The sequence below is a fragment of the Anabrus simplex genome, chromosome 12 (genome assembly GCF_040414725.1).
Source record: "Anabrus simplex isolate iqAnaSimp1 chromosome 12, ASM4041472v1, whole genome shotgun sequence".
NCBI classification, from domain to species: domain Eukaryota; kingdom Metazoa; phylum Arthropoda; class Insecta; order Orthoptera; family Tettigoniidae; genus Anabrus; species Anabrus simplex.
The window spans coordinates 18,067,146-18,089,646 of record NC_090276.1 but is presented as its reverse complement, the minus strand read 5'-3'; the positions used below and the strand labels follow the sequence as shown (position 1 = coordinate 18,089,646).

Genomic DNA, 22,501 nt, shown 5'->3' with positions numbered 1-22,501 from the left:
CTCCTATTCTACAGCCGTTTTTGGATGTGTGAGTGAACCAGCCTTTCAAAACTGCAATGAAACAGTTGTACACCAAATGGATGTCCGATGGTGATCACACGTTAACACCAACCGGACGAGTGAAGAGGGCTGAAATGGGACTAATATGCAGGTGGATAAGACTGCATGGGCACACATTCCCAACAATCTAGAGTCCAAAAGCTTTAAGAAATGTGGAATTTCAAATTCAGTGGACGGTAGTGAGGACGACTATTTGTGGAAAGATGCCAGCGACGAAAAATTCTATGGTGAAACTTCAGATGACGACGGTGAATTGTGAATTATCCGAGTATTGAACCGATTTTATTTACGATTTTTGTGATGATTTTATTAATTGTAAGTTGTTTGAATTTATATTTGAAGAAAATTAAATGCGTATGTAAGTTATTTGATTTTTTAATATTTTCCATATTTTGCTGTCTCAAATTTAGGGTGCGGGTCTAATTCAATTCTAATTTTCTGTTTTTCTTTAATGCAAGTTTTTGTGTATGCATCTAGAAATATATTTATGAAAAATACAGCGGTAACTCATCAGAAGCCAGGTTGAGTAACTCAGAAGATAAAGCACTGGCCTTCTGAATTCAACTTGGCAGGTTCGATCCTGGTTCATCCACTGACATTTGAAGGTGGTCAAATATGTCGGTCTTGTGTCAGTAGATTTCCTGGCATGTAAAAGCACTCCTATGGAAGAAAATTACGGCTCCTCTGAAAACCGTAAATGTAATTACGGGAAAATAAAACCTACAATATTATTGTGATCATCAACAAATCATGAAATCTGTCTCATTTTATTTCAGTTCTTACACTGGTTGAACAGTACGAGTCAGTAATTTTTTGGAACATATTGTTATGCAAAATGTTTCATGTTGTGTGAGAGAGAGAGAGAGAGAGAGAGAGAGAGAGAGAGAGAGCAGTGGCATCGAAGATTCTCAGCGACGCAAGGAAGGGAAAGGGCTAGGATTGGGAAGGAAGCGGCCTTAGTTAAGGTACAACCCCAGCAATAGCCTGGTCTGAAAATGGGAAACCATGGAAAACCATCTTCAACCTTGCCGACAGTGAAATTCGGACCCTAACCACAAAGCCAACTCACTGGATGAGGAAAACAGGATGGTTGTAATTCCTTTTAAAACAATAATCACCACCACCTGTATATGGAAAATCCTACCTACCACAAAGTAGCAGCGTTTGAAGGTAGGACAGCTCCCATGAATTATTCATCACTTACTGCATTCCTTTGTATTTTGGCCGGTCATTAAATGGGGTGAAATTTCTGCTGCAAAATTAATTGTAAAAATTGAATGTCGCAACTTCTACAAATTTCTTTCAATTAAACTGTCAATAGGATGGAATTATCATTTCTAAGTGAATCATTGTGCGAGAAATTCTTCAAACTGTGTGCTGTGTTGTTTTACCAGTGAAAATATTGAGTGCGAAGAAAGGGAAATAAAACAATGGGACTATTGAAATGAAAATGGATGTGCCAAAAAACTGGATAAAGGGGAAAGCATAAATAGAATAATTTCTTATCTAAGCACATACAAGGTCTTAAGAAGATTTTAACTATAATGGTCAAGGAACTACCAGTATATGAGAAAGTCCTACTGTAAAGATGGTCTTAAGACTAACATGTTCGCTCATATTTCATAAAGTGAACTATGAACTGGTCTACCAAATGTGAGTTTCTGATGTATGCAATGGACTGTCAGACATCCAAGTGACATCATCCAGATGACCACCATGCTGGAAGCTGATGCAAGTGACAAGCTTTAACCAGTATGCCAGATGGATGGTGTGCCATCCACACAAGCGCAAAAGACATTCCTCTCCATCGTGTAGCCAACAGTGGTTGTGTTCTGAAGGTTGAAGTTGTTGACTAAAGTTCTTTGTCAAACAAAAATATGAAGAATGGCCTATAGAGAAATTACTGACTTAAGCAATTGAAGAGCAACTGCTCTCTATCTCAGATAGCCAGAGACACAACATGAACACAACCTAACCACCTGCATATAATGTTACTGACTTTTGTGAAAACACTATCTATCTCATGCTGCAGAGCACTATACAACATTAAACTACCCTATCCAAGATTACTCTAAAAAAACAAGCCTAAAAAAAATATACTATTTAACACTAGTTTTCATTAGCTTTGGAGCATCATAGAGATGCACATGTCCACAGACTGATCAGTCACATCAAAGCCACTAATGAGTAAATGGTGCATGGCTGGACTATTTGAACAGGAGCCATTCTAGTTGATTAACAGCGCCCTCGTCTTCTACAGTTTCATATTTACTATAATAAATTTCTTTAAGAGCACAAATTTTTTAATAATAATAATAATAATAATAATAATAATATTATAATTATTATAATTCTATTCGAAAGTGTCACTTAGGACCAAGCAGAATCAACATTTGTTGAGCTTTCCTTCTTGCCCAATAGTTCTTAATTTTCGACTGTTGTAATTTCTGTTCCTCCAACCATGTACGTCGTGTTGGTTTCTTCTCGTCTCCCTCAAATCTCCTTGTGAGAACAATTTTCCTTATTACATTTCTATCGTGCATATTTGGTGATCCTAATTCCGTGAGGTCTTTCTCTACTTGCTCACTATTTTGATCTTATACATTTGATTTGCGGAAGTTTGTGTATTCGATACGCAAGTCTGGCGTTATTCATTCTTTCCAAATGGGTTAAAAAGTGAATTCATTGCAATCTCATTGTATCAGTAAGTTTAAAATTTTTTAAAAATATATTTCCGAGTTGAGTTTGGGGTAATGTATTACATTTTTAATTCTGGGCTCTACGATTTTTCTCATGATTTTCCTTTCTTTAATCTCTAATTGTTCCTTTAAGTTTTTATGATGTAAACTGAGCATTTCTGAAGCATAAAGACCTTCAGGTTTGATCACTGTTAAGTATTATTATTTAGCGTATGACATTAAAAATAAAAAACACACAATCACAAATTAAATATACAGTACACTATGTAGGTTACAATTTCACCATCAAGCTCTGCAAATAGTCTATACAAGAAGGATTTGGGTCAAGAAAGTCTTTTGGGCTACCCTGATAAGCACTCAGGGGGCACTGTTCCACTATATGACGAACTGTTTGCTTAGGGGCACCGCAGCTACATTCCGGGGAGGGAAGTTTGCCCCATTTATAGAGGAAGTCAGCGCACTTTCCATGGCCTGTCCGGATACGATTGAGGGTTGTCCAGGTTTTGCGAGGTAGGTCAATCCTTTAGGTATACTTGTTATACAGGCGAAGTTCTGATACTCAGCTGGAGCCATAGAAGTTCATTCTTGAAACCATTCCTGCTGCAGGCTGAATTTGTCAACCAGGATTTTGGCAGTCCTTATTGGTGGATTTCTGGATCGAAGTCTGCTGTTCAAGGCGTAGGGTGTATCACCATGAATTGGCAGATTGGAATTCCTCGACAGCTTCTGGTACTCAAGCAACGAGGAATTCTTTCTCCGTAGGTGAGGTGGAGGAATATGGCTCAGAACTGGTAGCCAAGAAGTGGGGGTAGTAATGATTAATTATACTGTTCCAAGACAAGCATTTTCTGTTATAAGCATTCTGTGTGTTGAAAAGCAATTTCCATTTTCTTCTTCTTCCTGACGCGTTTCTGCTTATGCAGGTCGTTCAACAAGCCTCTTCCAATCTTCTCTTTTTTCCCCCCACATTCTATTGTTCATCACTGTCTGCCACTGTAGTCCTCTCCAATTTACGTCATCCTCCACCTGATCCCTCCATCTAGTTATTGGTCTTCTTCCAGATTCTGTCCATTCCAGAACTCTTCTTGGTAATCTTTCTTGTGCCATTCTTTTGACATGGCCAAACCATTTCAGCCTATTTCTCTCAATAGTTTCTTTTAGAGGGTTGATTTGTAGCGTGTTTCATATGGTTTCATGTCTTATCTTGTCCCTCCTTGTTTTACCCAAGATCCCTCGCAGAAAGCGCATCTCTGTCACTTGTACTCTACTCAGATCTTTTTTGTCCAAGTCCAACATTCTGACCGATAGGTCAATATTGGCAAATAATACTTTTGCTTTGGTAGGTACTTTCTAATTTCTAATTATGTGTGATACACAGTAATAACATTTTGAGCAATTTCCTATCCTCTCCGAAATTTCTTCCTTTATGTTTCCTTTCCCAGTTAGCTTACTTCCTAGGTAATTAAAGCATTTACTTCTTTAAGAATTTTTCCAATACACCTAACATCCTTCATTTTTTTGTTTTCTCTACAGATTTTCATCCTAGAGAAATGACCAAGCAAAGCTCACAGAAGGAAGAAGTGAAGGGAACAGCCTACCTACCTGCCTTACATTCACAACACCACAGACTGAATTGCCAAGGTCCTCCGCAAACACAATATAAAAACCGTGTTTGGCACCATCACTAAAACAGCTCACAGTCTGGGTAAAAACAAGGACAAATTGACCCCACTTTTACATCCTGGGGTATATAAAATTCCCTGTACTTGTGGTAAGGTATACATTGGCCAAACATGCTGGTCCATTGGTACTCGTATCCAGGAACATGAACATAATATTTGTCTCAACCAGCCAGACAAATCAGCAATAACTGAGCACGCTCTTTCGTCAGGTCATGATGTAATGTTCCAAGCTGCTCAAGCTCTTACCCAAGCTACACACTACAGGTCCAGGATTATATGGGAAGCTGTGGAAATACGTACAAATCCTAACAATTTCAACAGGGACACTGGCTATCAATTAAGTAATACCTGGTTGCCAGCCATTAAGGATTTACATAGGTAGTTCCCTTCCCTGTTCCTTCACTATTGTCATTTCATTTTGGTGTTTTCCAAATTTGTACGCTCCTCATCGCCTGATGTTTCATTCCAGGCTTGCGCCAATATCATACCTTCATATGTGCGTACACCTGTTATGTTATGCAACCATCGCAGATTGATTCTGATGGTTCCGTCAGCTACCGCTTCGAACGCTAGCGCTGTACCGCATCAGGGGAGCCATCTGGTGACGAATTAATGTATCATTTCCACTTCTATTATAACGTCTACATTCAAACCACATTGTTTGAGAAGCCTTTCTCGTGGACAGTCTAGATTTTCTTCTGATGACGCAGAGCAAAGTTCTCTGCAAAACGTAAAGAATTTCACCTTATTTTCTTGACACAGCATAAGCCCAAAAGCCTATATCATGTCTGTAAGTACAGGCCATGAAAGCATCAATGACAACCTCACTTTTCGTTAAATGTGTTTCCATCCTTGCTTCTTCATTGTACTCTGCCAGGTATTTAGTCGTTCTTCCAATTTTTGTTTATTTTCTTCCCATATCATTACATCACCTGCATATACTATGACTTTCATATCATTTGCTGTTGACCCTTGGCGAACTTTCCACATAATGTTGTCCATCACTATATTAAAGAGCACTGGTGAAAGTACACTTCCTTGTCGAACTCCTCTGTCTGTTCTAAACCATTCTGATTTTTTGCCATCTATTATAACAAGCCAGTGGTAGCGTATTAACATCGCTTTCAACAATCAAACGAGCCTCGGATTGAATTTCCATTTTCTGGATTCTTGAAACTATCGATTTATTTTCATTGCCATTTTCAGTGATCAATTCACCTCAGTACATAAATTCCTTTACTCTTGCAATTTTATTCATATCAATGGTAAGTTCAAACCACTATTATTAATAAAAGAAAAAAACCTTCGTGCACATTTCATTATCTTTTCTTGGTACCTACTACTACTACTACTACTACTACTACTACTACTACTACTACTACTACTACTACTACTACTACTACTACTACTACTACAACCACCACCACCACCACCCCCACTCTTCCTCCACACCTGTAGGATCGTGGGTGCAAACTGTGTTACACATGTGGATTTGGCCCCGTTTTGCAGCAAGATGCCTTCCTGATGCCAACCTTATATGGAGGGATGTAATCACTATTGTGCGTTTCTGTGGTGGTTGGTAGTGTAGTGTATTGTATTGTTTGAATTTGAAGAGGAAGGTGTTGGGACAAACACGAACAGCCAATCCCTGAGCCAGAAGAACAAATCAGACAAAATTAAAATGTTCTGACAAGCACAAACAAGCTTTCTGGGTTATTCAGCAATATCAATGAAAACCGGCAGGCAAAACTGAACTTTCCTGAGGCTAATGGCTTACTCCCCGAAGGTGCAATTTACCCTGTAAAGTTCAGGGTTTCGAGGACTTCTCCCGTTTTTGTGCAACTTTCCCCAATGTGCTTCCTGTGGCACTGGCTCTTCCTGTGCTGGAAATCACGTTCCTTTCACAAGGGATGACAAAGAACATTCTCAGGGCTAGAAAAAATATGATTGTACTAAGCGGTAATAGCAAAAATTTGTGTCGAGATAAGCGAGGTATTTTTACACAGATTTAATACGACATGAATTGGGACTTGAAATTTACGACATGCTATGCGAGAAAACATCTTAATGAGGAACTCGCTAACGAGGTTTCACTGTACCAACTGAAATTATACACTCAAACCGATTATAATAACTGTAACAGTAGGATAATAGCATGCTATCTGTATTAAGCATTCCCAGCCTGTTAACAATCACAAACAGGGCTCTGAAGTGAGTATGCGTTTCCAGCCTTGCTTTGTAAATTGCTCCTGAGCATATGCTACAGATATCAACAAACGTCACCACGACGCTCGTTATGGGCAATGATAGAGCAGACAAATAATACCATAAAAATCACAACACTGACCACTCACAAAGCTCTAGAAAGATGCGCAGACCATTCTTCCAAATATCGCAGATGTTAACGCATGCCAGGCAGCAATTATTATTCTAGTGTGCAACTCCATTAACCTGAATAATATCTTGAGACCACACAACTCAGATGTTGCTTACGGTTCACGGATAAAAATACAACTGAAGGAGCCCATATTTAAAAAATTGAGCAAATTCTTGCAGTAGCCTAATTCCACTTCAACACACACTACATTTCACCCACCTATCACTGTCTGTGAGACTGCTATCTTCACTCGCACTTTGATCACTGTGTCCTGTAGCACCTATTCCTTCATCTTCAGCATCGCCTGGAGGCTGCGGCGAGTTATCACGTGGACCGCCAGGTGGAGATGGAAGGGAACAACAAGGCGTGTTGGCAGCCTCATCGATATCACATGCATCTTCCGCAGGAAGCGGTACCTTCACCACTGGCGGACAGTTGTTGGTGGGGATGGGAGCTGCAGAATTGTGGTTCACGTCCAGAACTAGAGCAGGAATTCCCAACTTTTTCAGAGTCTCCTTGTCCGTGTCTGGCAAGATCATGTGCAGAGTTACTATGTGCTCAAACCTATCTATTATCTTGTGCAGCTTGGAAGTAATGAAAGGTTTCTCTGGATCTTCATCAATTGAGGTGGCAACAAAAACCTGCAAGAGACAAAATAAAAGAAACTGTAATTCTTTAAAAATAATTTTTACAAAGGAGACAAGAATAGGAAAAACATATATAAAAGAGTCATGGCTCTAGATAGTAATTCTCAGATTAATAATAATTATACTCTTCTCAACTGTTCCTAGAAAAGTCATTCACAAGTGGTTTTGCTTTAACACTAAGCTAATATTTGACCATTCTTCCTCTACATTGGTACTCACAGGTTTTGCTTGAATTAGATTATTAAGTCTATTTTGGTATAGCCATTTTATACTTGGATCTCTTAAAAGACCAATTCTATAAGTTGTTTCTTTGTGTTCCATGCAGGGTGTGTTTTCTCCATCATCCTTGGCTTTATGCGGACTGGTGAAACCACTAAGAAATGATCTGTTTCTATTTCAAAACCTCATTATTATTATTCTTCTTCTTAATTTTTCCAGATTCTCTCTGGGTAGGGTAGTGTACCAAAGTCCTCCACCTTACTCTATCTTTCCACCACTCCTCTTCTAGTACTTTATTGCTATCTACTCCTCTATTTCCAACACAGTCACAACAGAGCTCCTCCATCTCCTTCTAGGCCGTTCCCTAGGCCACTTTGCAGTCTCTGTACCCATAAATGTTCTCTTTGGTATTCTCTCTCCTGGCATTCTCATCATGTGTCCAAACCATTTTAGCTTTGTTATATCAATCTCATCTTGAAGTTTACACATTCCCACGCTTCTCCTTATTTCCTCATTTCGTATTCTATCTCATCTTGTCTTTCCCTGTATGCTCTTCAAGAACCTCATTTCAGCTGCTTGTATCTTACACTGGTTTCACTTAGTCAACGTCCAGGCTGCTGAAGCATAGATCAGTATAGGTTTATAATAGGACAAGTATAAAACCTTCTTGCACTTCATTGGTACATCTTTGGTCCATACAATGTCTCTCACACACTGGTAGAAACTTGCAGACTGCTACATTCTTAAATCAATTCTTCCATTCAAATTTCCATCTTGTGACATCATGCTTGCCCAAATATTTAAAAAATTTCACTACTTCAAAAGGTTCATTTCCTATTTTTATCACTCCCCTGGATTTTCTGTTACCTCTCATCATGATCAAAGTCTTGTTTCTTGCAGTAGTAATCCTTATTCCAAAATTTTGTATCTCCTCATTCCATCAATCAACTTGTGTCTGTACTTCCTCTTCATTATCTCCCCAAACTACAATGTCATCAGCAAAGAGCATAGTTTTTACTTGTTCGCCCATCATCTTCTCCTTGATATGTAGAATCCTATCCATGATGATAATGAAGGGTCTTAAGCCTGTCCCAACTCTGAACCATTCAGTTTGACCCACTTTGGTTCTAACACAGCTTTTGCAATTTTGATACAATGCTATTACCATCTGCAGTAATTCTGCTAGCTTTTGGCTGCCGATGACATAATCAATAATAGATCGCTGATTCCTAGCTGATCGTGTGAACTTATGAGGAGTGTGTTTATGCGGAAACATGGTGCTCATTATTTTTAACTGATTGAAGAGAACGAAGTCAGTAAGTTTACTTTCGTTACTATTGCAAGTTTCTTCCTATATTGTTCTGAATTTTGCGATTTCCTACTCTGGCGTTAAAATCTCCCAGTAAAAGTATCATATCTTGCTTATTAATTTTGTTAATTACTTTCTGTAAATTGTTATAGAAACTATCATTGTCTTCTAATCATCCCTCTACTGGGGCATAAACACCTATGATCGTCAGACAGCCTCTGGATAGTCTATTAACTTCATTTTCCGTATTGATATTTCAATGATCACAAGTATAAAGATTGGAACTTTCCACCTAATCAATACAATTATTTATTAAGGGGTACCATCAAACAGGGTGATTTTGGACGGTTTTGAGGTTATTTTCGTCTTAACTCACGAAGGGAATCTTAAATTGTATTGTTTATCATCCTAATAATGAGGAATATATCCAATTAATGCAATACCCTACAAACGAAAAATATACACCAACGCAGGTTTTCCTGAGGAAACATAAACCATGCATTTTAAACCGCTGTCCGAAGTTTCAAAGCGTATTAGGTGATTTCGGACATAATAGTCTTTTATTTCAATTCTTCGTTCTTTTTGCTTTAGTTTTGTCATATTTAAAGTGTCCTGAGGGTGTCCAAAAATATGACTAGCTGGTTAAAAATCATTGTAATGATAAATGTAATGTGTTACTGATCAATCTTTTTTTTCTGACAAGGTAAATGTAAAGTTTTCTGGTCTAAATTGAAATATTAATAGTTATAAACTGCACAGAGATCCTACTGAGAAATCTTAATTTTTCATACAAACGATACAAATCTCAGAGCAAAAAAAGGTCGATACAATGAACATGTAGTTGGCACGGCCTATAAATCTAAAATACGTTTTCTTTGAAAATTAACATTCCTCTCTTCTCAAATTGGACTGAAAGTATTTGCGAAATTTGTTCTTTACCTATTGTATCCTCAGCAGGGATGTCAGGGAACACAAACACTTTTCTGCTGTTTTTATATGGACGCAAGTATTTGACATCCACATCCTTTGAACGAATATTTCAGGCCAGGCCAAAATACTGCCTGTATGCTCTTTGTTCTCAACTTGTATTTATAATCTGCAACAAGGAAAGCCTCTTCTTGCAACACCAGAATGTCATTACATTCATTGTATGCTTCATCGCATTTATTTTCACTGCTGCTGCCAGGGCCATCACTTGTTTCTGCACTGCTTTCATCTCGGCGGAAGTCACGGCCAAAAATCTTCTTCCCAGTAAGAACATTTTATTTGCGGCGGCGGCGGGAAGTAGCAGGTTGTGTTGGGTTGGAGCATGGCCGGAGGGTGACGATTCCTTGATCATTTCCTTCTTCCTCATTTAGCATCGGGTGTCTTCCCATTTTTTGGATGTACATCCCGCACTTTATCTTGTAGGGTGGAACAAGGCATATCATAGAAATCAAATGCTTTCCTATAAGACAACTTGTCACTTTTAATATCACGTACAGCTTTTCGTAATAATTTTGGTTCGTAATTTCACCTGGAAGTAGTGGAAACGTTTAAATACCTGGGGAGTGAATTAATGGAGAATGCTCGACTGGATGCTGAGATTAGTAAAAGGATTCAAGCTGGAAGTTGTTTCTATCATAGTGTAAGAAATATGTTATGGGACAAAGATGTGCCAATGGAAGCAAAGGATACTATGTACAAGATGTATTACGTACCCATAACAACTTACGGAGCAGAAACTTGGACAATGACAAAGAAGGATGAGAGTCGAATACAGGCAGCCGAAATGAAATTCTTGAGGAGTATGATACAGAAGAGTAGAAGAGACAAAATAAGGAATGAGAAAATCCGGGAAGAAATTGGAGTGGAAAAAATGAATAATAGAATAGAGAAGAGCAGACTAAGATGGTTTGGGCACATAAAGCGAATGAGCGATGAAAGAATGCCAAAAAAGGTGATGGAAATGCAAATCCAAGGAAGGAGAGGCCGTGGAAGACCACGATTGAGATGGAAGGATACCATCCAACGCAGCATTATAGAAAGAAACCTGGACTGGGACACAGTGTTGGAGGAGGAGTGGTGGAAAGACCGAAGAAAGTGGAGAGGAACCATATTTGCCCCTACCCGGCTACAGCTGGATAAAGGGAAATGATGATGATGAATTTCACCTCGAGGCAGCTTCTTTCTGCCTCTGGTAATTTCTAGGCATTGTCCGGAGTCACCCAAACTGCTTTCAATTTTCAGTAAAATGTGTGTAAAACACTATTTTTCCCTAAATCACACCAAAATTTCACAGCAATCATTTATAAACACTTCAGTCAGTTAATCTCACTAAGAACCATAGTTATAATGCATTCCTTCCAGCCGCGACAATCGAAAGTATCCACTTAATGATAATACACTTTCAACAATGCCAGTGTACATGGGAAATTTTCCAAAGTATGTAGTTGATTCGTAATAAAAAGCACACAACGCGGGAAACATAACCTCAAGGTAAAAGTAAAACACGCGCGCGGAAGTGCAAAGCACCGGCGGCTCGTTGCTATGCGACAAAATACGGCAAATCTACCATGCTGCCTGAAACCACCTCTGTGTCCAAAATTTTTACATTGCAGTACCAGTTTCGACCCTATGTGTGGGCCATCTTCAGCTGTTGAGGAACCCTGATCTTATTAAAATGACATACAATATTAAAACACTACTTGTTTTAATTTTAAATGACTATTTCTAAATTACATTGATGGTGCACAGCCTACTAATAACTGTCCGAATCGAAAACCATGTCCATAGTCAAGTCGTCGTGGGTAAAAATGGAGGTATAACTTCTTCAAAATCAACTTATCCTTAGAAGACTGCTTACACCCCACCCACCCCCTCCGAATATATATTTACTTGATGCTGTATCAAGCTCGTGTCTCCTATTAATATTGTTAAAGAGAGTTGGGAGGTGGATTAGAAAAGATCGTTGAAGTATTGAGTGCTGAGTGTGGGGAATGTGGAGGTCTTTGGTTCTGGTGGAGCGGGAAGGAACACGGAGAGAGAACAGCGAGACAAGAAGTTCCAAGCGGTAATGCCCATTTAAAATACCATGGAGGAAACTCAGGTCAACTACTTGTCGCCTGATGTACAGTGGTGACACATTTATTGCCCTTCCTGCTCCGTAGACAGATTTCTGAGCTTGGGGTTTCTGTTCCTAACAATTTCAGAAAAGGAGGATACCGCTCTAACTGGTTAATATTGGAGGGGAAGGCTGTTGTCCCATCGGAGAGCAGTAGTTCAAGAGAAGGTGAATGATCGTGAGGAAGAAGTGGCGAAGAGCAGTGGGATCAGAAATTTCTGTGAAGCGGTAGAGAATGCCTAGTAATTTCACAGCATTGGTTGTGTATGTTTTGATGGGTTCTTAAGTTGTAATTTTACAATGTAAATTAAATTAATTTAATGCCAGCCAGACCACTGAGTGGAAATCAACTGCCGTCAGGTCATGTTGCGCAATACGAAATTTTCAACAGCTCTGTGTTTGCATCATATTGTATCTGCAAGCTGGCTAAGATACATTTGTAAATTCCTAACATTTTAGCAGTTTTTATATGAAGTGGAACAACATTTTTAATGAATCAACTGTAAATACTTTTCATGAAACAAATTTTAAGGAACAGAAGAAACTTTTAATTACATCTTCATTTATCACGTTACAACTGCGACTCTTTCATCTGATGATGTTTCAACATGCACTTAATTTAATTATATCATATTGTAATGAACTCCAACTATGGGAAATATAATTTTAAAGTTTTTTTTTATTTAATGTGTCTGAAGGATTTCATTTTTGTTTGTAATATTTTGTATTGTGGGAAAGGAAGAAATAAGAACTCTAGACTCTGCTGGAATTATTTTATGTAACGGCAAGAAATATTCATTTAAATGTGTAAGAATTTTTTTTTAGGGAAAAGGCAAGATATATGGAACAGTATGAACATTGCAAGATGCGAAAGTGTCTTGAAGTGATTTTTTTGTATGTAAATTTATGTAATTCTGTATGTCAAAATTGTAATCTGACGTAAAAATTTGTAAGGTGCTTTATTTTGTAGCATCCTATACCGCACGCGCAGTTACCGATGTTGAAACAGGTGATGTAATTTATCTCGCGTCAGTGGGCCAGGAAATTACCATATATGGTTATGCAATTGTATTGGCAAACGAGAATCTAGTGGATATTATTTCTTATTGGTTAATTGCAATTGGGCCATTTCCGGTCTTCTGCCGGCTTCGGAAAAATGATGCGGGTGCTCGGCATCATTTACATCCGACCGCCCTAGCAAGCGAGTACCCTCGAGTGCTTCCCTCAGGAGCTCCTGCCTTTCCGCGGTAAGTGCTATTTTCATGTTATTCTCAATGTTTTCTGATTTTGTTGGATTTAATTTAACTCCTTTTGCATTTCGGTGTTTTCTCACTTAATATAATTTTTAAGTGTTGTTTTAATGTGTCCGAGTTTGCCTTAGATTCTCATAGGTTGTAACTTCAAGTCTTATACCTGCATTTTAATTGACAAGCCTTATATCTTGTGTTTTACTAAAGGATTTAAGCATCCTGATCATGTTTTCGCTTTGGTTAACCAACCTGTATCTGTCGTCGAGTCAAGCATCAGTTGCTATGTAATTTAACTTGCTTTTGTAAAACTTTCTTTGTTATTTTTAATATAGTTGAGCTAGAGGGTGTTTCTTGTAAGTATTTTCTCCCCCATAACGCCATACCTTCCCATGGACCTCATAAGGTTCCTGCACCTTCCACTCTCCTTTTTTAGTTGCCATTTTTAGGCCTGTAAGGGTTCCCTTGTATATGATTTGATTTTTGCGTACTGAAAGTTATCTGTCACGTTTCCATGCTCTGATGTGAATTCACCACCACTGTGTCATTTTACTATTTCTTTATTCACATTTTATGTCATCATTACTTTTTTTTATTATTATTATTATTATTATTATTATTATTATTGTGTAAGCGCCGCCTCGAACCTACGGTTACACATATGAATGTAAATTTTATTCACGTTTTGTAACTTTTAATATATCAATTTTAAGTTATTTCTAGACAGCTGAAGATGGACTAATGTGGCCGAAACGTCCTGTTGTTCTAATATGATGTTTTTACAACTTTGAATTGTAAATAAACTTATAGATATTGACTGTGTGGAACCAATATCCTAGTTTTTCAACTTGTATAACATAATTGTCAATACAGATCCAGAATGAAATTTATTTTACATTCATACACTGCGTCGAGTCATATGTACTAGCTTATATTTGACCACCTCTGCAAGGGTTTCTCTTTTGCGAACTTCTATGAATAGAACAGGAATGTGGCTTGTTTATAGCTTTTCTTCTGAGAACTTGTACCATAATTTACTGCCCAATTATAGCCACTGAAAACAAAAAGATTTCACCACGCGTCAGTCACTCTCCTAGCTATGGCAATAGAAGGAAAGAACAGACTATGGCAAGTGATTTGACACTAATGCGGATGAAATTAAGGCCTACTATGCCTACGGAACAATTATTGAACCCAGATAGGAAAGAAAGAATAGACGATGGCAAGTAGTTTGACACTAATTGTCAATACAGATACAAAATTATTTCACACACACACAGCGCACCAAGTTATATGTACTACCTAATATTTTGACTGCCCCTGTAAGCGTTTTTTTGCAACCTTCTATGAATAGAACAGGAATGTGGTTTGTTTATAGCTTTACTTCTGAGAACTTGTACCGTAATTTACTGCCCAATCGTAGCCAAGCAGGCATCAATTTTTGATAATGAGACAAAAGTCTCTCATAGTGCATTGGTACTGCCAGTGGCTACAATTAGCCTACGCAGTGGCCTCCACAGTATGCACTAGCCAGCGTTTTGGTAGGTGTGCTAGGTACCAACTGATGAGCCCAGCCTAGCACACGGGGGCGAAATGCTGACAACCAGGAATGAGTTAGCTGGAAAATTTATAATGTCCAATAACGGACCATTTATATTGGTATTACAGTATAAATTTACTCATTCGGAACAAATATTTCAGATTCCCTATGGGAATCAACATCTATATCATTCTGGACATTGGCCGCACTTATGCGACCGCAGCTATCGAGCTCGGTGAATACAATTATTTTGAATGTGTCACTGAGAACTGTGCATGAAAATTCTGGCTGTTCCATTTATGGCATTTATTTCATAGCAGTGCACAATAGTTTTGACCGATTAGCTTACTCGAGCTGAGGGCAATTTAAATCGGATTTCTAAGCAAGTGCAAGTGCATGGGACCATTACAACTGAAGCAAATGGGTTAAAAAAGAATCATTTAATTCCATACTTAAACTCTGATACTCATAATAGGAAGTTGTTTAGGGACAAAATTCAAAAAGTGATCTTCAGGGAAGAACAAGGAAGAAAAAGAAAACAGCTACACAACAAAGAACAGCTTCAGAAACAGAGATCAGAACGAATGAAACAGATGTGGGTGGAGAGGAATAAGAAACATAGCAAGAATTGAAGTACTGAATTAACATGCTGTGTAAAAGTGCTATTCGAATAAATAAATAAATAAATAAATAAATAAATAAATAAATAAATAAATAAATAAATAAATAAATAAATAAATAAATAAAATGTTATTTGCTGACGTCCCACCAACTACTTTAACGGTCTTTGGAGACGCCGAGGTGCCGGAATTTAGTCCCATAGGAGTACTTTTACATGCCAGTAAATCTACTAACACGTGGCTGATATATTTGAGCACCTTCAAATACCATCTGACTGAACCAGGATCAAAACTGCCAAATTGGGGTCAGAAGGCCAGCGCCTCAACCGTCTGAGCCACTCAGCCTGGCAAATAAATATATCTATATAAATAAAGTTGTATGGGGTCCGCTGTCTGTAATTTCGTTTGTTTTGCCAATTTTTCAGATATTTATCCGTTTTAGGTTAACTCAAGACCAATCTGTGGTCTTTATTTTTCGTGTCTGTCTGTTCCACCATCACAGTTAAACGGCTGGATAGATCTCGACCAAATGTCATATTCAGAGCATACTCATCCCGAGGAAGGTTTCGAAATACATATCATTTTAAAATCTTTGAATTTTTCCTCCATTTTCTCTTGATTTTCTATGAACTCCGTGGACTGTATGTGAAACGTCTCTTCATTATAAAGAACTTTTGTTATGTTCATAATTTAGCTTACTCTTCAAATGATGGAGAAAATACTATTTTTTCCAGGTATCCTGCTCTGCATTGAGTGACCGACAGACCGACAACGAACAACGAACCTACAGGTTACCATGGCAACGTCTCTGACTGCTTGCCAGCCGGGAAGTAACGTATTGCCATTTTTGTTGTCATTCCTGTAAATTCGTGGTTGTTCCCTGGGTAGAAAGCAAGAGAGCTGTCAATCGGCCATTCTGCGGGATACTGGCGGAATATTGTTGGAGGTTATAACCGTCCTCGAATAGCTTAAGTGATAACACTATTAGTCATCTTCTTATCTGCGCCTGAATTTCTCCTCTGTTACCGCTTTCTTATATCCATAACTCATACCAGCATAATTTATTGAGGACATTTGATTTTCCAATACATCCACTTGGTATTTATATATCTATATATTATAGATAAGAAAGGATCCAGCTTATCAATACAAGTTTTATTTATATAAGATTCTATTTACAGTACCGGTTTCGACTTTTTATACAGTCATCCTCAGCTATACATTAGTACCTTCACATGTCAAAGTTAGTTAATATGCCTTGCCTAGTAGAAAGGTCATAATGATGGAGTGTGTCCAACGTTCAAATTGGGCATGTTTCAAAGTAAAAGCTGACTGTATGTACAATCTAAAATGAGTGTGGGTGTGTCTTTTAGGCCTAAAATTCGTGTGGATTAACTTAATTTAAAAGTACAGGTACATAAACACTTTAAAATATATAGTACATATTAAATCACATATTAAAATATGCTGTCCATGTTAAAATCCATTATGATGATTAGGACCACTTCATTAAAAAGAGTTTAACATCTTGCGTTTGACCATTGTCTTATTTTATCCAATATGAATGGAGAATGTCCTTATTCACAGGCGGTGCTTTCTGGGGTTCTGCTATATGTTAGGCTTATCCACTAGTTTGATTAATAGAATCTTCAGTTATTGATGACAAGTCTAATGTGTAACCAGAGGTAGATATGTGCAGCTGTAATTGAATGTTGCCTTAAAGTATTAAAATACAGTCTGCTTTTGTGCATAAGTGTCAATTGCAGTATGGTGGCTCTTTTCTCATCTATAATTGCTGGTGTATGTCTGTAAGAAATGAAAAATGGAATTAGGAATTTATAATCTGAAGAATGCCTGCTTATGTGTGACTTATGTGAAGGTACTAATGTACAGCTGAGGATGACTGTATAAAAAGTCGAAACCGGTACTGTAAATAGAATCTTATATAAATAAAACTTGTATTGATAAGGTGGATCCTTTCTTATCTATAATATACAAGAACTACCAATACGGAAAATGAAACTAATAAATCAAGATTTACATATCTGTCCTATCCAGCTGCCCTCGGTTATAATCCTATTTTCTATTAATTTCAACTTTCTTAACTGTATTATTTTCTTCCTTAATTACTCCGTATGTATGCGAGTGCTAATCCCGAAACCTGGACACACTTTTCTTTTTGAGGAAATATTCCAAGCTATGCAAATGTATAACTTTTGGCCACGGAAAATATCGAAATATGGATGCAATTTTAACGACTGTGCACACCTTCGTTTCGGGATAATTAGTGACTAAACGGTAAGTCGTATTACAAAACAGGTAGCATAATCACCGTTCTATTTTGAGAAATCAACACCTTTGGTCGTATGACTTATTGTCGTGTCTCGATTGTTGATACGTCAGATAGCGCTGCATTTCTTGGCTATAATCAAATCTTTCGAACATGACTGCGACTTGCATTACGAAAAAGGGCCTGTCTTTATAATGAAAACTCTCCATATCTGTTGTAAATGACAGTTGCCAGGTGAGCCTGCCGTTATAGTAGAAACTCCCGAACACGATTGTGATTGGCAGTAGGAAATGCAGCCGACCATTATCCTCAAAACTTCCCCAATGCCTACCTTACATCGGAAACAACATTTCCGTCCTGCCTGTTTTGTTTCTAGGATAGCGCTAAGAGGCATGCGATTTAATATAATCTTACTGCCTTTACAGTAATTTACGGAGAAATCCGTATACAATGTAGAATACCGTACCGAAGCACGGGTACATTTGCTAGTAAATAAATAAATAAATAAACACATAAATAAATAAATAAATAAATAAATAAATAAATAAATAAATAAATAAATAAATAAATAAAACCAATATGGCACACATCAAGAGACAGAACTGCGAGGGGATCTAGAAAAGACAGTTCTTAGTTCGGGACTGCGAATCAAATAATGTCAAACAACCTTGAAATGAAATGAAATGAAATGTTGTATGGCTTTTAGTGCCGGGAGATCCCAGGACGAGTTTGGCTCGCCAGGTGCAGGTCTTTCTATTTATGCGCATAGGCGACCTGCGTGTCGTGATGATGAAATGATGATGAAGACAGCACATACACCCAGCCCCCGTGGCGTAGGAATTAACCAATTAAGGTTAAAATCCCCGACCCGGCCGGGAATCAAACCCGGGACCCTCTGAACCGAAGGCCAGTACGCTGACCCTTCAGCCAACGAGTCAGACTCAGACAGCCTTAATGCTGATTCACAGTCAGACGCTGCTGCTACTGCTATTACTACTACTAGGCTGTGTGATGACTTCATGTGCCATTTTTTACAGCTGTATTCGAACAAAAGATGCATCAGAATGCATTCTAAAACAGGGATATTGTGCCAATGCTTACATGATTCGCTTTGTTTGTAACTCTCACAAGAGTAAACAATGTATTCAACATTTCATAGAATGCTTTGGAGAAATGTAATAATCTTAACATGCTGTTTAATGTTCAAAATTTTGTGTTAACAAACATTTATTCGTTTTACGTGTATTGATAAAACCATGCTAAATGTATCACTAGATATCTTTTGCATGTTTGCTTCATACAACATGGAATGCTGAATGTCTTCTTTCCATCTTTCATAAATTCTACTATGTCATCTGCATTTGAACCTGTGATCTTGGGATCACTGATTCACAGAGGGAATGCCATTTCACGAGTTTATTGTACAATAAGCCCACAACATTTTTATAAAAACAGACATAAGATAACGTCACAGACCTCATTAAATAATACAAGTTTCTTGATTGCAATAGTGTAACTTGGCAACTAACCAACTGCACCACAGAACCAGAAAGGAAAGAATGTGATATCTAGACTAATTTGCACCCTGCTAACAGTACCGATAATTACCTTGGTAGCAGCATAAAAACCCTCCATCTTTAGAGTTCTTTCACTGTTCTCCAACAGACGAGGCTCATTGCTGTAACGTTCAACAACAAGTTTTATCTTCTCAGGATCCAACTTCAAGGCTTTTCCCAGGGTCACTTTGAACTCTGCTACAGTCTGTGCAAGGTTACCACGCACATCCATGGGGCCGTCTACTTCCTCAGTCTCAACGTTGACCAAGAACACTTTGGTGTGGACACCTGAACAAAAATATAATCATCAGAAAAAATAAGATCCTTAATTCACTGTTTACCCTCACAGAGTTGAAAAACATTGTATTAAAAGAAACACAGGTGTATATACACTAGCTGCTGAACCCATCGTTTCTAACAACTGCAGCAGAAATGCCATTTGGCAGAGATGAGTAACTGTTGGAGAGATCATATCTCAACAACAATCTGTTGTTTTATGGGATTAGGACATTGTAGGCCACCAAATTTATTTTTCCCCCACCTCAGTGATATTAAGGCATCCATGGTCATGAGTCTTATTTCCCATCTCATTTATCCCTTCCATTCCTTGTTTTACTTTTCTTCGCATTTTCCTTCTCATTTCGACATACATGATCATTATAGACCGTTATGTCTTTCAGCGGTCAGTCTGCAAGGCTCTGGGAATTTATTAAATGTTGCCACAATCCTGGCCGCTAGCTGCTAGTCGCGCGCAAACTTTCTCTCGCAAAAATTGTAAATTGCAGGTGATATAGTGCTTGAAGTGATAAAGAATTACATTCGTGCTGAAGTTCAACGTGCTTGAAGTGATAAAGACGTTATTACATTCGTGCTGAAGTTCAACGTGTGCAGCTAACTACAGTAAACTATCAGTGTTATACTACCAAGTTGTCATAATGGCTCCTAAGAAGCTTCCCCAAGCCAGCCCGCCGCATGGCGCCAGCATACAAGAACTCGTTAAGCAGGCCGTAGCCGTAGCCGTAGCCGAACAGTTACAGCCCCTAATGTTGCAGCTCCAGGAACTAAGAGCGGAATACAAGGAAAGTGTCAAACTATTACAAGATCAGCTTCAGGCTAAGGACAAGGAACTTGTAAAAATTAAAAGCGACTTTAAAAACAAGCAAGATGAACTGGAGCAATACCAGCGCCGGCAAAGTATTCGTATTTTCGGCATTCCGGAAAAGGAAGGAGAAGATCCCGATGTCATCGCAATAAGCATCGCAAGAGATCTTGGTGTCGACCTTGACCTTCGGGACATTGACAGGAGCCATCGCATTGGAAGACGACTGGGTGCGAAGCCACGACCTCTGATAGTGAAATTCGTTTCCTACCGTAAGCGGAGTGAAATCTTCCACAAGAAAAGAGGCCTTAAGGGAACGGCGGTCACAATAAGAGAGGATCTGACTGCAACAAGACTCGCAGTCCTCAAGGAGGCAATTTCGAGGTTCGGTGTACGCCAGGTATGGAGCATTGATGGAGTAATCAATATAAAAATAGGATCAAATAAGTTTAAAGTGTGCCCTATGGAACAGTTAAATGAACTAAAGTGATATGCGGGAGAAATGATCACAACATTTTGTTACTTTCTATTGTAGTTTAATTTTAGAGTTAACCTTGTAGTATACCGTAATTTTTAACTTTAACTCTCTATTAGAACGTAATTAGTAATATAGCTTACTTTTGCTTGCCGTAGTGGTAGATTGGTGTTAGTAGCGGTAGACTGGGTTCAGTGCCTTATTTTTGTCGTGTTTATTTCCACTTACATTATTGACACATTGCCATTATCGTATTGATCGCTGTAAATTGTTATTTCCATTTCATTCCCATTATTGTCATATTCATCTCCAACATAACGGAGAACAACGTAATTTACAGTCCCCCTGATAACGAACTTGAGACAAACGAACAGGCTCCCCTCTTCCTTGCAAACATTCCTCAAAACCTTTCACTTACTCCACCCTCCCCCAATGTCGCTGGAACCAGCTGTGCAGGCAACATACACCTATTGTCATCTGAGCTTTCTTGCCATTCCCAGTCGACAAGGGACATCATTAACCACCAGCTTTCTCCGTACAGTAATGCTTTAAAAATTTGCCATATAAACGCTCAAAGCCTCCTTGCGGAGGAGCGAATGGACGAAATAAAAGCCCTATTTATGCCTCCCAGTTTCCACGCAATATTAATCTCTGAATCTTGGTTAAAACCACATCACGCAATAGAAAGACTGCAGCTGGCGGGTTATACATTTCTTAGATCCGACAGATTAAATAAGCCCTCCGGGGGTACCGCTGCGTATGTTATGACCAGCTTACGCCCTAAAATAATCTGTAGGTCTCCAGGTCCGTACGAGCGAAAACCTGAGTTCATGTTCCTGGAAATAACTGTGAGTGAAGTTAAATGTCTTCTGGGTGTAGTATATAAGCCACCGAAAGCGGGTTTTTTATGCGATCTAGAGACTCAAATACAAGATTTAGTCACTGATTACTCAAATATAATTATAATGGGCGACTTTAACATAAACCTTCTTGAACCTAACTCTCCTCAGACAACCCAACTTTTAACATCATTTAAAGCTTGCAATTTAACGTTTCTCTCTCTCAACGCTACACATCACACAGACACATCACACACCTTAATTGATCTCATTGCCACTAACCAACCTGAATTAGTTCTTCATCACGGTCAAATTAGTGTCCCGGGTATATCGCGACATGATGCTATATTTATGGCCTATTCTATTAAAAGTCCCAAGTTCAAATCGAAAATAATTTCATATAGAGATCTACGAAGAATTGATAAGATTAAACTTTTACAAGACGCAGTTGCAGTGCCATGGCATGACATATTTAAACTTAAAGACATAAATGACAAAGTAACTCTCTTCAATCAACATATGACTGAACTGTATGATAGACACGCCCCTGAAAAGAAGGCTCGAGTTACGCGGAAGCCAGCTCCCTGGCTCTCAGATGAGATTAGAGCACTAATGGCTGAACGCGATGCTACTTATAGACGAGTTAAGAAACATTGCACTCCTGACAATCTACTGAACTATAAGACGCTGAGAAACGCTACGACCCAACAGATTAGAAATGCGAAACTACGACACGCCC

The 22,501-nt window shown here is 38.4% G+C and overlaps 1 protein-coding gene across 12 annotated transcripts in view; it reads right to left on the bottom strand.

Moving 5' to 3' along the window:
* Positions 1–22,501, bottom strand: part of Usp47 (ubiquitin specific protease 47) — a 225,358-nt gene that overhangs the window by 69,612 nt on the left and 133,245 nt on the right. For all 12 annotated transcript variants that reach the window (XM_067156578.2, XM_067156582.2, XM_067156579.2 and 9 more), the window contains 2 exons: positions 19,402–19,637; positions 7,038–7,459 (listed from right to left, as the gene is read on the bottom strand). In XM_067156578.2, coding sequence (XP_067012679.1) covers positions 7,038–7,459; positions 19,402–19,637 — 658 coding nt within the window. The remainder of the gene's footprint in view (positions 1–7,037; positions 7,460–19,401; positions 19,638–22,501) is intronic.